Here is a 14,415-nt window from a genome sequence, read left to right as displayed (position 1 = left end):
CTCTGTCTCACTCTGTAAAAAATCCATACATCGACACACAAACACAGCAACATATTCAACATCATACCTTTGTGTCATTGTACAGCTACAAACAATACTTGTTAACAGAATAACACATGGATGATCTTCATAGCAGTTAATAGAAGATGGGAATCTGATGTCCATGCAAATAATTAGAAAACAAGCCGAGAGGTTATTATTCATACATGTTGAGTCAAACATTTCAACAACTATTATGCAGCAGCAATGACTCTAAAGAATGTAAGGTGAAGGTAAATAACTACTTTAGTGAACTACTTTAGTGAACTACTTGGATGAATCAGGCTACATTTTAATATAAGTAAGGAAGCAAAAACAGCATATTAAATACAGGCTGGGGGATATAACTAAAATAATAATAATGCTTGAATAATACAAATATATTATTAAGATTGTGAAAATTATTGATATTTGGGATATCACCTATCTCTATTTCAAATTCATTTCCTCTTTTTCTCGTTGTCCTTTCAACATCAATTTGCAGCCTAAGAACTGCTGTTCTTCGGTCCATAATAGGGGTGTCACGATACCAAAAATTCAGTAGTCGGTGCCAATACCAGTAAAATCACACAATTCTCGAGGCCACGGTAAAAAAAACGCTTCATGTCATCCTCCAGAGCAGGGGTCAGCAACCTGCAGCTCCGGAGCCGTATGCGACTCTTCAGCCCCTCTGCAGTGGCTCCCTGTGCAGTGTTGTGCATGTTGCGCATATTTTTCGCGAACTTAACGAATCAGCTTTCATATGTTGAACGTGAGTGAAAGTCATTCTTTGCGTTCATTTTTTAAATCATCATCGTATCAGGCCGTCATGAAATACCAGGAGCGGGCGATGTGTGCATGTGTGTGTGTGTGCACGCTCTCCGAGATAGAGACTGTGTCTCTGAGCGAGTGAGCGGGGCGGGGAGCGGAGCACACAGTGAGATCACAGCTCGTTCACGTGAAGCAGTCGCTCACTGACTGACCGGCTGCTTCTTATCAGTGGAAACAGTGAAAACACAGAGTTTCTCTGGTCTCAGCTGCTCAGAGATCAGCGCCGCAGCTCCAGAAGAGGCGCAGCACCGATGCTAACAGCTGGCATCGGCGCTCACGGTTCTAAATGGGTATCGTCTGTGTTTTGTTATTTTAGTATCGAAAGGTATCGTAAGTATCGGTTCTCGTGACATCCCTAGTCCATAATCAATGGAATACCCAAGTAACTGCGGTCTTGAGTTCAGGCATCGTAACAGACCAACTACAAAGAGAGGAGATTAACTAGTAGAAGCCAATTTTGTATTAAGACCTCAATGTTTTTTCACATGCAATGAACTCATGCAAAGGCACATATCTGTAGCCACTTTGTTGTTTCAATGTCAGTTTGATGTTTTCTTATAGTAAAATACAACATGCAGAGAATGTTACAAAATGAAGGGAGAAATACAGCTTGACTGTAAATATATGACGCACAAAATCTGCTCCAGGACTTCCCTTCATAGCAGAGCCACATAAAGTCTAATGCAGCTGCATACTGAAGACACAGAGAGTCGTCACTCACCGGAGAGATGTAACCAGTGCGGATGTCCTGCTCTCGCTCCAGAGCTGTTCTCAGCTGCTGCTCCAGTAACTGTTTGTGATTGTTGGAGTCGATGAGCTGCTGGTGACAGCTCTGCAAGTGTAACTTTAGGTCCTCAATCTGCAGAAGCAGGAGTCTCAATTTGAGCTAACAGGTTCTTCAAAGATGTGGTATTAAATTACGTTGATTCAGTAGTTCACATTGGAAAGTTACATGACCAATTATTCAAATCAATTGAATAGGACAACTGCACTGTACCACATGAGGAGAGAAATGTAGCAAAACATGACAATTATAGCTCAAACAAGTAGTTGGTGATTGATTAGTTAAAGAAATCATGTGAAACTAATAAATTATACAACCGTTCTTTGATAAAACACATTAATAGTGATTTTAAAATGACATTTATGACCAAATCTATATATAAACTCTGCATTTATGTGTTGAAATGGCTAATAATGTAATCTAGATTTTCAAACCGCCCTGGACCTTGCAGGGCCAATGTTTACGTAAATCACCGATTGAGTTTATCTCAGCATTATGAAATAAGTCCAGTTTGCTTTTATTTACTCAATTTTAAACTTATGCAATAGAATAGAAAGAACTTAAAAAAGGAAATGTACCCCTTGCTTGTAATTCTCCAACAGCTTCTCCAATTCTGCCGTCTCTCTGGTTTGTGCTGTGGTGGGCAGGGCCACCCTTCTCTCGTCCCGTATGGGTGTCTTCTCCACCTGTTGCCAGTGTTGTTCTATCACCTCCTCCACCCTCTGTTGCCTTTCCAAAGTCGTGGGACCTAATGAATCCGACTGTCCAACTCCCTCTCCACTCTCATAGTCTGTCCTCACTGCCTCTTTAGGGGATGTGGGTTCTGTCGATGAGCTGGTCACAGACTCATACCTTTTCCGCCTCTCTTCCCGCCTCCGGCTCCGCTCAAGCTCTCCCAAGTCTGCCTGAAGGCACTCAGCCTCTTGTGCCCTCTGCTGAGCCAGAGCCTGAGCGATGGGTCTGAATTCTGCCCAGTCGAAGGTCTTCGAGCGGCCTTCTCTTCGTCGCTCACGCGCCCGGCTCTTTGTGACGCCCGGAGCGGATTCTCTCTCTACAGAGGCCTCTGATGAAGGGGAGTCCTGAGTGACGTCTGGTCTAACCAGACCTTCCAAGGCAGAGAAGGAGCCATGATCCTCAGTCGAGCTGGAATGAAGTGAAAGAAAGGTAAGTTTCAGCCACAAAGTGATGGACCCAAACCTGAAGCCCAGTTTCCACTGTGTCGCAATCAGCTGAGATTTGTGTTTATTGGGAGCTTGTTACTCTGAGGTGGGAAAGTTATTTCAATGTACATTAACACCAACATTTATTAACAGGCGATCTAAATGTAATATTTCATCTTGCCTTCATTACTTTATGCCTTTATACACAGAATGCAGAAGACTTACAGTCACTTGTTTTAAATGAAAAGAATGACACCATGTTGTATTAGAAAAACTATACAGAATCTTACAAATCAAATACCATTTTCATGCATCATTTATCATCATTATGGTTGAAATGTGTGATACAGTTGACATGAGTGTGCTGACCTCGCCACGTCAGGGGCAGTGGAGGGCCTGACGTTCTTCATGACCGCCTGGATCCAGTTCCTGCGTATACCTGCCGTCATGGCGGACAGAGTGTGCACTCCCTCCCGCGTCTAAACGTTTTAAAGCACCATGAATTATATATTGAATTACCATAACAAAAGACATACCTCTATAATGCAACAAAAAAAGTACAGCAAACAGAGGCAAAAACCCTATACAGTTAAAAAAAATGCCTGAATAAACAAACATTCATAGTCGTACAAAGCATCTTACATGTATTTGGAAACCATAGTTGCGTTGAGCCTGGTACTCAGTTACACTGTAGCAAGTGGACAGGTCAATCTCCCCATCCAGATCAGCGGCCTGAGGTGAGGAAAGATAAGACATGCCCAACGTGAAACATTGATTCAAGCTTGGTATTAACTTACGAACTGAATGATCAGATCACAAGTGGTTAGTTGTAAATTCAGTTTCTGAACCAAATGTGTCCATAGGACGCGAGTGACCACATTCTTTTAGCTGTGTGAATGCAAATGCATCCTGGGCAACATGTGAAGGACCACCCACTCAGCTAACATCTCTGACCAGCCAAGATCAGAAGGATTTTACAGTTTAAGTGCCCTCAGGTTGATTTGTTTGTGGCCACCTTCACAACATCCACACTAACCACACTACATAACAACAATTTTTTTTAATGCCTAAATTCATTCTTAAAAATCAGAGCTCCACTTGAACCATCTCTCACTCTCTCACTTGCACGCACGCAGTGACAACAGTCACATCTGTAAACTCAATGGGTCAAGACATAATTTGGTCTTCCCAAACAGATATTATGCATTTGTGTATTTGCATAAAGAGCTGGGAAGTGACATCTGATTAGAAGTGTTCACAGGAGACACATTCAAAAATGTTATGCCAGGTATGAACAGATGAACTTAGTGCTTACCAGTTGTGATCGGATCTCTCAGAATGCATTTAAATACCAGGTCTGAACTAAGAAAAGTTTGAAATGATACTGAAATTAAAATTTATTAGCTCACCTCCTCTGCTATTGAATCCTTGTAGTATCTCAGGCTGTGATCCGTCAACACAAACCAGTATTTCTTCCACTACAATGTGGAGAGGAAAATAAGAGAAAAGCTGAAGACAGAGTTCTGGACAGCATGTTAGAGAAGACATCTCATATTAAACATCCTGTTTGTCGATAAAAACTGCTCTTCGTGGCAGCAGAGTTGGCATGTCAATCACATCTTACAAATATCTACTTTAAAGCCTTCAGGTTTTTAATGTCTTTCTTTTTGTCTTTTAGGTTGATTGAAGAAACGGCTTCAAAGTCTGGCATCACATGTCACAGATGGCTACAGACATTCAGTAGGTGGACAGTTCAGATGCTGTTTGAACTCGCTTTTGACTACAACACTCTTTTTAATATAAATGCCAGTGACATATGGTCATTTACGGCCCTGTGTCGGTCTTTCTGTTGTTTTTTTATAAATTGTATATACTCTTGAGACTGACGTTGGTCCTTAAAGCTGATTTTACTTCACCAGTTAAATGACGATCGTAGGTTATGACTTGAGAAATTAGTACTTAATGGTACCTGGCCTTGCTCATCCAGCTTCACCATCCAACCTTTCTTGAAGTTCAGTAAATCCGGCTGAAAAAAAGAGAAGTAAGAAAGAATATTGAAAATATGTGAAATAGAGTTGAAAAGTGTACAAACGGTCAACATGCACATCATGTGACTTTTTCATTAAAAAAGTGCTGCAATGGATGACCAGCACTTACCTTAAAATACAGCAACATAACACAAACTAAAACAATTCGCCCATACAACCATTCATAAATGATTCTGACTGATGTGACTGTAAGAAGCAGAAACACATGCTGGGGGTAGAAGTTGACCCAACCAATGGATGAGACTAATTAAAAGCGGTGGATGAGAGATGGTCTAAATGTGATCCACTGGACAGGGGCAACTTCTGCCAGACTTAGCTGCTGTTCTGTGCAACTCCAGCTCCAGTGCTCAGTCACTGTTGTAGTCTGCTGTTATTCCACACAGTGGGAGAAACACTAAGGGTAAAGTCACACATATGAGAACAGCAAACCTACGGCCTGCTGCTCACTTCTAATCTCAGTGAGGGTGCGAGAATAACAGCCGCTTCCTGTGACAAAGCAAATCCAGCGTGGCTTTGCGTGGGGCTAGACTTTGTTGAACATTGACCCACGACATTAACCTGCATTCGCATATGTGTGACCGTGACCCAACACTCATAAATGTGAAAATGGCCTGAGGAAGCAGTGGTAAGTTGTGACAATCACACACGCGTATCAGAGCACTCATGGCACAAAAATGGGTGCACGCAGTGGGCACAATCTGCACACAAGGGGAGCAGAATAAGGCATATAACCTGGAGGGGAGGGGGCTGCACTGCCCCCTGCAGCAGGGAGGTTTGGCCTACAACACCCACACCTACGCACCACCACATCAAGGCCAGAGAATTATTAGGGAAAAATGCAGCTTACTACACATAACAACTCAACTACACACTTATGTCAGGTGTTTTCACACAATGTTAAATAGGATAACAGTTGTGAGTTTGGATAAATGCTAATTTTCTTTGTCTCAACCTACTGGAGAAAGTCAAAGGTCAAGGCTGGAGGTTTAAAATCACAAAAATATCTGGTTGGGTTGAAAAAGGAAATCTTGTTTAGTGACTGACGGCATCTCAAAATACTAATATTATGTGTGTATCACAACCCCCCCATCAAACTCTGAGAAAGGCTGTTTTTAAAAGCTGCCAAGTAAACCCAGTGGCACACTGTCGGAGAATGTCCACACAGACCTTTCTCAATATTTAATTCTCCTAACGCTGTTACCTAACCGATTCTAGCTTCCCAGCCTCAACAACAACCCAGCGACTTCGCTCCGCTCAGCTGAAGATCTGGCACTGAAGCTGACCCTGGATCCTACAGCTTAGCGGGAACAGGAGAGGCTTTGTCTAGAAGAGTACAGACTCACTGAAACACACCGGCCTTCTGAGGGAAAATTTGCCGGTTGTGCGTTAGTTAATGTCAAACACAATCAGTGCAAAATCCAAACTTAAACCTTATCGTCTGCTGACTGAATTCCCCGCGCCTGAGCTCTAAGGACTAGTCTCTATCACTAAACCCCTCCAAAAGTGCAATAGTTTGTCAGTAGCAAATCGACAGGATTTTCAGGAGCATTCTGGGACGATTCAAGCAGCTAGTGCAGATTTAGACGCTTCCTTTCACTGTCAGTGAAATGATCAGTTAATTAAATTTGGATTTTTCTGTAATTTTTTCCAGTAGAAAATTAGAATATAATCAATGGCATGCTGTACAGTCTGGTTATTTACACTTTTAGTTTTGAATGAAAACAAACTGACTGCTGTGGGTTTTTTGACTGTTAGTGAGCCTGACAAGAAATGTACTACTGACATTAATGTCTAAACCTAATGTCAAAAACACGCACTTCTGTAAGCATCGATGGCTGATTCTGCGTTTTCTATAACACCTTCTCAGATAACTTGCCTAAAGCAGCTTCCAGGAGTCCTTTCATTTATAAACATGATGCATTTCATCCTCTTCTAATAAACACAACCCCCTGGTCTCAATAACGCGTCATTTACTCTACCAAAATATTTGGATGACGCATGTTTTCATGCATCACATCTTGCCAGGGTTGCACCTTGAGAGGATGGCGTTTTACAAAAGAGATGAGATGAAACACTCACAGTCATGACTGACTCAGTGGTCCTTCGGTCCAGGGACTTGGCTCTCCTCAGAGGGGGCAGGGTGGAGGGGAAGTTGCGACCCTGACCAACATCATGCCTCTGCTCCTGCGGAACACACCGTTAAGTTTTTGTTTATTTTACAGACACATAATGTGAATTAATCATGAAAGACATGAGAATATAGATGATGATATAGAAGATAAAAAAGCAACTTGGACATGTAACACAATGTTAATAAATCAAGAGTCAATATTTGAAAAACAAATATCACAATTCCCCTATAGGCTACAGCCATACTGCATTTTTGTCTGAAAAATGGCGTTTTCAAATTAAAACTCTTTCTGCCCACACAAGCGTATTGGCTCCATATGAGTTTTGATCGGTGTCCAAACTAACATGCTGGAAAACGTATATCAATTGACCACTCACTTACACTGGGAATACACGAGGCAGTGTAATCAGTGAGGGTGACATCATGATCGTAAAGACCTGATAATGAAGCAGTTTTAAGTGTCTTCATCATTAGTTCCAAACATCTCAGTTTCTATGTGTGTGTGTGTATGTGTGTGTGTGTGTGCGCGGAATGACGCACACAAGCAGTCTTGGCATCTTTAACTGTACACGTAAGTGATATTTTCACAAGACTGACAAAGAAATAGGGCCAAGACAAAACAGCCCACATGTTTAACAGTGTCTGACTGTGACTGAGCGCATCAGTGTTGTTTGGTCTCTGTGTTTCGAAAGTCATTTTATCTGTGCACTGAGGGCCAGGGTGGGAAAGGGAAGCATAATCGCCAGGGGAATCCCACCGCAGAATGGAAACTGGAAATGAATACAGCACACGCGGCTGACCTCTGACCTACAAACAAAACAAAGACAGGACAGCGAGAGGGAGAGTTTGAGGGAAGAGGGTGAAGGGGAAAGATGGAGGAGGAGTGGGGGGAGGTGCTTTGATAGAAGAATTAAAAAAAGGCAGAAGCCAGGCTGGCGGGTCCAGAGCTGAGTTCACATCTGCTCTGTCATGTGATGTTGTTTAAAAAACACAGTTTACAAGTCTTGCCATATCTATTGTAAACCACTGTCCAAGTGCACAAACACACAAACACAGACACTGACATTACCTCTCTGTTGAAGCGCCTGTGCTCACTTCGGCCCTGTCTTTCTCCGGTCCTCCCCAGCTCTTCCACCTCCATTTTCTCTTGATTCTCCAGCTCCAAGGCCTCCAGCTTCTCAATAACGCCAGAGCGACTGCAAACCAAAACATATGCAGACAAAAAGAGTTAGGTAACATTGATTAAAATCTTTTTTTTTTAGGGAAGGTGATTCTCTGCTAACAACAAAGAGTGTTCAGGTCAGGGCTGGCACAGCAGGCAGAGACTGGACGAAACATTAAATTACACTGTGGAGATCACGTGTTTTTGTTTACTGTACATCCATGCCGGGCCTGATAACTCTTTTTTCTAGCTTTATAACTTTTGCACATTACTTAAAGAAAGACTTAAAATGGCAAACCAAAACGGATTCTTTATTTTAAAGCAGCTTGTAGCCATTCTATGGTTGCCTGCAGCCTAGCTCAGTGCAAACACACCCATGCCACTGGAAGACAATATATATTTAGTCATTGTTAAGACCTTGTCAATGCTACTGTATAAATAGCAAACAGCACGACAATGTTAGGTGTAATCTAGGAATACATTTCAGGCAGGTCACCATGGACGAATCAAAGCTTCGACTAACACGGCTTTGCTAGCTGAGCCAGATAAGTGCCTAACAAGTCAAGGTGAAGATCGAAGAGACTTAAGGAGGCTAAGGAGTACAGCCACCTGGTCCTAAAGAGCTATCCTACATTAGGTCATTTGTGAAAAACTGCATCTGAAGAACTGAGGGAAAGAGGTAACAGCCTACACTCATTAGTGTTCATCTGCAACCTTCCTCAAACTGTGACATAGTACGCTACCAACTCTGACACACTCCCACACAGGATCTTTGTTAAATGAGGGAAGAATCTGCATTAGAGAGAGAAAGAGGATGAGAGTGAGTGGGAAATTATATTACTCTTTTGTCTAAATTCTGCCCTTATTTGGGGACTCTCCAGCCAAAGCTGCAGTCCTTAAAAGGGAATGAGGGAGAAGGGATAAGGACAGTGTGAGGCCAAACATCCACCATATGACCTTAATGTGTTCCAGGCCTGATTCCAGGAAAGCTTTTGTAAATTTGTTACAATCAAAAATCTGATGTGGGAAGGTTGCGTTAAACTGTCCTGATTGCAATCGATCTTAATAATATTTGTCAAACACGATTCCTGGCTATTAATAATAATACATTTATTTACACAGCACCTTTCATACATAAAATGCAGCTCAAAATGCTTAACAATAAAATCAAAAGACATGAAATAAGAGATCAATAAGAACGTTCTATCAATAAACAAAGACTTAGGAAAGAATTTAAAATAAAGGAAAGAATTTAAAATAGATAAAAATGTAAGACTAAAATAAAACAGAATAAAATAAAAGGCAAGATTGTAGAAATATGACCTTCCAGGAGTGTGTCTATTGTACTGACATTTACATAAAAGGGACACTTATTCAGGAAGCTGATGTGAAACTGCCATCACACGTATGTGGCAAAGTTCGTGTCTTAGAAGGAGCTTAAGTCCGAGGCACGTCTGCTCAAACCCCAAACTGGCTCAAGTGGTCCACTTGAGTAATGTGCTCAAGAGTGAGTATGTGGGCACTCCTCCCTTTCCTTTCATGCCTGGTATGGATGGAGCAACTGAATGGAAAAGGAAGCAGGCCTGGAGGAAAAAGATGCCCCCACCTCAACTCGACTGGTCTGTTTGTGTGAGACCTGTGACCTCTCCATGAACGGCACAGGGGTCAAGAGGCAGATTACTGAATGGAAAGACTGTGAGAGCTGATACTAACATGGACACATCACGGTTTGATGCCCCCACCAACTAATCAAGTTTCTTGGAATATGGTCACAATTTCCCCTTCTTTTCCTTACATATAGTGTTGAACAATGGCCAGATAGGTAACATCATGATGTCAGAGTGGGACTGACCTTTGGCCTTTTGGACCATCACTTAATCATTATAGGCAAATTTGTCAAACTTGGTGAATTAATTAGGGAGTCATGGCCAAGAACATATTTTGTGGTCACCTTTAAAACCACTGATCTTATCAGATCATACTGGAAACATTTTCCTTGAGACGTTCCTGAGATACGGTGTTCACAAGAAGGGGATGTATGTTCATGAGAATGAAATCATTCATAATGTCTTCTGCCACAGATGTTACCAGGGCGGGGGGAATAAATAAAAGAACAGTGCAGGGGAGGATTGACTTGTAAGAACAAGATTTTCTCAGAGACTCAAACATAAGGGTTATTCTGAGCACATGACGAATCTCCATACGTCCCAATTTCACCAAATACAGCATTTCCCTCTCTTCCATTAAAACCACAGTTGTGGGAGTGCACATCAAAAGCGTTGCGCGTCACTAGACTCTGAGCATGTGTGTGTCTGCGTGTGTGTATACATGCCTTTAAAAGGATAAGCCTGCGGCACAAGTATTTCCAGAGCCTGGTGTCTGTAGCACAGAGCTGAGATTCGAAGAAGGCAGTCTACTAAGCCGGTTCATCAGGTTAAATAACAGACGGATTCAACTGTTCACTTGTCAGTGAGGAGAGAGAGGTGTTATCAGACTAACTATATCACTTCCTCTATAGTCTCACCCCCATGTAAGTGTGTGTTTTTCTGTCATACAGGCCTCTTTCAGTAAAAAATAATAATTACTGCATCAGTCAAAGTGAGGCTGTTTTTATATTTAAATATACATCAGTATCAGAAATGTTTTACTGCCTAAAATCAGTATCTGGTATATTTGTATTTAAATATTATATCAATTGTCTTTAATTCAAAATCATGATATCTTGGCTTCTTCTGAGTTTGCCGTTTTTTTTTTTTTTTTAATGTTCATAAACTTTAGGGGAAATGTAAAGGAAGCCAAATGGTAAAGCCATCAAATGTTTTTTTTGTATTTCACATCGCCATTTGCTTCAGGTAATTATATTAGCTGTTTGTTTCTAAACAATGAATAGGGTTTTTACAGTGTGTGTGTGTATTTGGCACCTTAGGTGTTGTGGGACAAGTCGAAAAGCTGGGAACCACTGAGTTAAAGTCAGGTATGAGAGAAACTATAAAAAAGGGACATTTGGGGACACCATTATGGGTGAATTCAAAAACAGATGCTGACCTCCTCTCGGGGCTGAGGACGGCCTCCCGCTCCTGCCTGTCAGGGCTCCTATACCGACTCCTCTTCTCTGCCTTTCTGGCCTCAGCCTCCAGCCGTCTGGACCGCGGCGTGTCGTGGTGGCTGTAGGGATGGCTGCCCCTCTGGGAGGTGGGGTGGCTGTCTGTGCTGGTCACTGTGCTGCCGCTGGCATCCGAGTCCAAAGAGCTGATCGAGCCGCTGATGTGCGAGCCATTGGAGAGCAGGGAGCTGCCAGAGGGAAACGGGTCGCTGGGGGCTGGGGAGAGGCAGCGTGGGACTCCTCCCAGGCTGGAGCAGGAGCCAGAGGGGGAGAGAACGTCGCTGGGTGGCTGCGGAACAGAGCTGAGCATTGGCAAGCTTCCCCGGTCCACCTCGTCGCCATTGACTGAGCCTGCATCTGAGCCATGGCCCACAGACGCACATTCACCTTGACAATAACAGAGGGTGTCACAGAGCGTCTTAACAATTTGTACTGTTCTGTCTGTCAATATCTTCACGTTAGCTGATTTGTGTCTGTTACTTACAGAACATTTACAATGTTTGTTCAGTTCAAACACTTTGTACACACTATACAGGATACCTGTGTAAAAAGCAGTTTTTCCTCCTTACCTGTGGAGGGCAGTGGTGATCCTGGGGGCACGTCAGCAGTGGCCCAGACTACAGCTGCCTCAGCCTCCCTCTGGTTCAGCTCCTCCTGCCAGATTATGGAGCTGGAGTCTGGAACCTTCTCTGCCTCAGGGATACCGGAGCCAGTCAATGCTACCTTGGCTGGACCTGGCTCCTGGTGATGAGCATATACAAGTACAGTATATAGAATTAAAAAGAATATAAAAGGTAATGTAAAGGAACAATAAATGGGGGTGTGTGTTATCAAGCTATGACACGCATCCTTTTTGTATGATGTGAAAGAGATTACCTGGGAGGTCGCAGGCTCCACCTTGCGTTTCTTCTTCTGGTTCTGTTTGTTGGTGCGGGGGTAAACCACCAGCTGCTCACTCCACCTGAAACAGACACACAGTGTGTTTCTGACAGCTGCGCATGAACATCTGAACCCCGCCAAAGCCAGTAACAGCCACAGCCAGACAACTCACCCATTGATGATCTCTTTATTCTCTCCTCTGATGAAGAACTCCTGGTCTGGCGTGATGATGCACAGGGAGTTCTTCTGGCCGGTCTTGGGCTCAGCATCGATGACGTCTGCACAGAGGTTCATATTCACGGTTCCCTGAGGCAGTGTGCTTGGCTACAGGAGAAACATGACAATACTGTTTATTGTACATTATAGTCTATTACTTTACCCTTTGAATGTATAACTGAATACAGATAATTAAATAACAGCAAAGGTGAAGTTTGCTTAAACACAAATAAATAAAGTATTACAACACCAGGGACATTTAAAAGGAAGTGCAAGAGTGGATCTTAAAATGAACAAATGTGGAGAAAATGTAAACAGGATGCTTGAGTCACTGGTTTGATTCCATATATGATGGGTGTTCCATCAGGGTCTCAAAGACTTGGCTTTGTGGGTTTTTACCGTATCTCTCATCCAATCCCACCTGCCTCTCTATTTCACAGGCAGACTTCAGGGCACATCATGCCTGTACTGTATAGACACTTGTGTGTAATCACCAGCTCACCATGGTAACTAGTTAAATCCTTTCAGTTGCAGCGCAGGGTGAGTGGAAAGGGGAGATGACAGCAATGGGATGCCAGACTAAAGCGGCTTTGTGTGTGTGATCAGTGAAGAACTTAGAGCTTTGTCTGCTTTATAAACCAGCAATGACATTTGTAACTCTGGCCACAGCCAAATCACCAATGTTACTTTTTCTTTGTGTTTTATGTGAATAGATGTCAAATTAATTCAATAACGTATTGTCTCATTAACATCAGAGTGGGAAAAAAATTCCATAAACTTCCTTTCCTCTAACCTGTTCTTTGTCTGCTCTGAATCCTGTGGCTCTGTTATCCGGCTTTGCTGAGGTTTGTGCCTTCCTACAGATGTAAAACAGGTGCTTGGTCTCTTTTCCAGCTCCTTTTAAGGCCACTGCACACAGATCCAGCTTTATTAAGATCTGCCTTTAAACCCCTGTGGGCTGCCAAATATGGCAAACTGCGTCGCACTTTGGGCGCTGTGGAAGAATTTCCTCAAGACGGAAAAAAAAAAGACGTTTGAGATTAAGTAGCCGTGGTAAATGACTGCCAAAGTGATGGTGAACCCTGCACTGTGCTCAACCTAGGTCACATCGACATTTTATTGATAAAATCTATCAAGAGGAGGGGTGACGAATGGCTCCTCTAACGCTAGCTATTTGATGAAACATCCAAAGAATTAACAACAGAGTTCAAAGAGTTTGCCGAATCTAGCAGTAGCATGTAGCACTAAACAACTTTGCAGAAACTGCAGGGGAAGCATGACATTCAGGTGCAGCTCAAACAGCTGCTAAGGCCCTTTTCCACTGGTGAAAAACACACTGACATCAGGCTTGTGCCTGCAATGAATCGGACTCAATGGGCATTCACTCTCAGGTCAAATGATAAAAAAATGACATATGATTGAGCATGATTATTTCTTCTTCTATGTTTTGACAGTGTAGACACCGAGCCTGCACCTTTGTCATACCATCACACCCTGGTGTGATGGTATGACACGCATGTGGGTATTGGCGTGTAAATAGCCCTGAATGTTTGTGTACAAATTGTTGTTTTTGTTGTGCAACAGCAATATGTAATTTCAAACATGCAAGTTTCAACACTGGCTAGACAATGAGGTGAGAGAGCTCCACAATATCTGGCACATCCATGATGTTGAATGACTCACCAGCACAAACACAGAAAGGTCAATGCCTCTACCGAGAATAGAGAAGGAGTCAATCGCCATGTTTAAAAAACCTGCGCATACCCACACATTTTGGTGCAAAAGAGATATAAAAACAAAAAACACCGAAAGGCACCCACAAGACTGACTTGGGAAGTCCATTCTACATGCTGCAGTGTCTCATTGAGCAAGAGTGGTTTCTTTGAATATTTGATCCAGGTAAAAATATGAGCTCCCCGACAATCACACCGCTCACAAGTGGACACTTGTGGAAAAGACTCTCTCTCTCTCTCTGAGAGAGAGAGAGAGAGAGAGAGAAAGAGAGAGAGAGAGGATGTGATTCCTAATGCAATTGTGATTCAGAGACTTTTGACCAAAGAAACATAAAGACACCATGGCATCA

General features: G+C 42.7%; 1 protein-coding gene across 5 annotated transcripts in view; it reads right to left on the bottom strand.

The window, feature by feature from the left end:
• The window catches only part of mprip (myosin phosphatase Rho interacting protein), a 40,144-nt gene that overhangs the window by 12,373 nt on the left and 13,356 nt on the right, over positions 1–14,415 (bottom strand). For 4 of the 5 annotated variants that reach the window (XR_009924804.1, XM_062414123.1, XM_062414125.1 and 1 more), the window contains exons 4-15: positions 12,289–12,440; positions 12,114–12,198; positions 11,807–11,978; positions 11,180–11,624; positions 8,042–8,168; positions 6,921–7,025; positions 4,763–4,819; positions 4,203–4,271; positions 3,436–3,525; positions 3,163–3,272; positions 2,212–2,776; positions 1,571–1,708 (exon numbers count right to left, since the gene is read on the bottom strand). Coding sequence is in view for 4 of the 5 variants with exons in the window: in XM_062414123.1 (XP_062270107.1) it covers positions 1,571–1,708; positions 2,212–2,776; positions 3,163–3,272; positions 3,436–3,525; positions 4,203–4,271; positions 4,763–4,819; positions 6,921–7,025; positions 8,042–8,168; positions 11,180–11,624; positions 11,807–11,978; positions 12,114–12,198; positions 12,289–12,440 (2,115 nt within the window). In the remaining variant the exon portion in view is untranslated. The remainder of the gene's footprint in view (positions 1–1,570; positions 1,709–2,211; positions 2,777–3,162; positions 3,273–3,435; positions 3,526–4,202; positions 4,272–4,762; positions 4,820–6,920; positions 7,026–8,041; positions 8,169–11,179; positions 11,625–11,806; positions 11,979–12,113; positions 12,199–12,288; positions 12,441–14,415) is intronic. The other variant, XM_062414124.1, reaches the window with a different exon arrangement.

The sequence above is a fragment of the Platichthys flesus genome, chromosome 20 (genome assembly GCF_949316205.1).
Source record: "Platichthys flesus chromosome 20, fPlaFle2.1, whole genome shotgun sequence".
NCBI lineage: Eukaryota > Metazoa > Chordata > Actinopteri > Pleuronectiformes > Pleuronectidae > Platichthys > Platichthys flesus.
The sequence above is the reverse complement of the archived record's forward strand: the minus strand, read 5'-3'. Positions and strand labels throughout refer to the sequence as shown.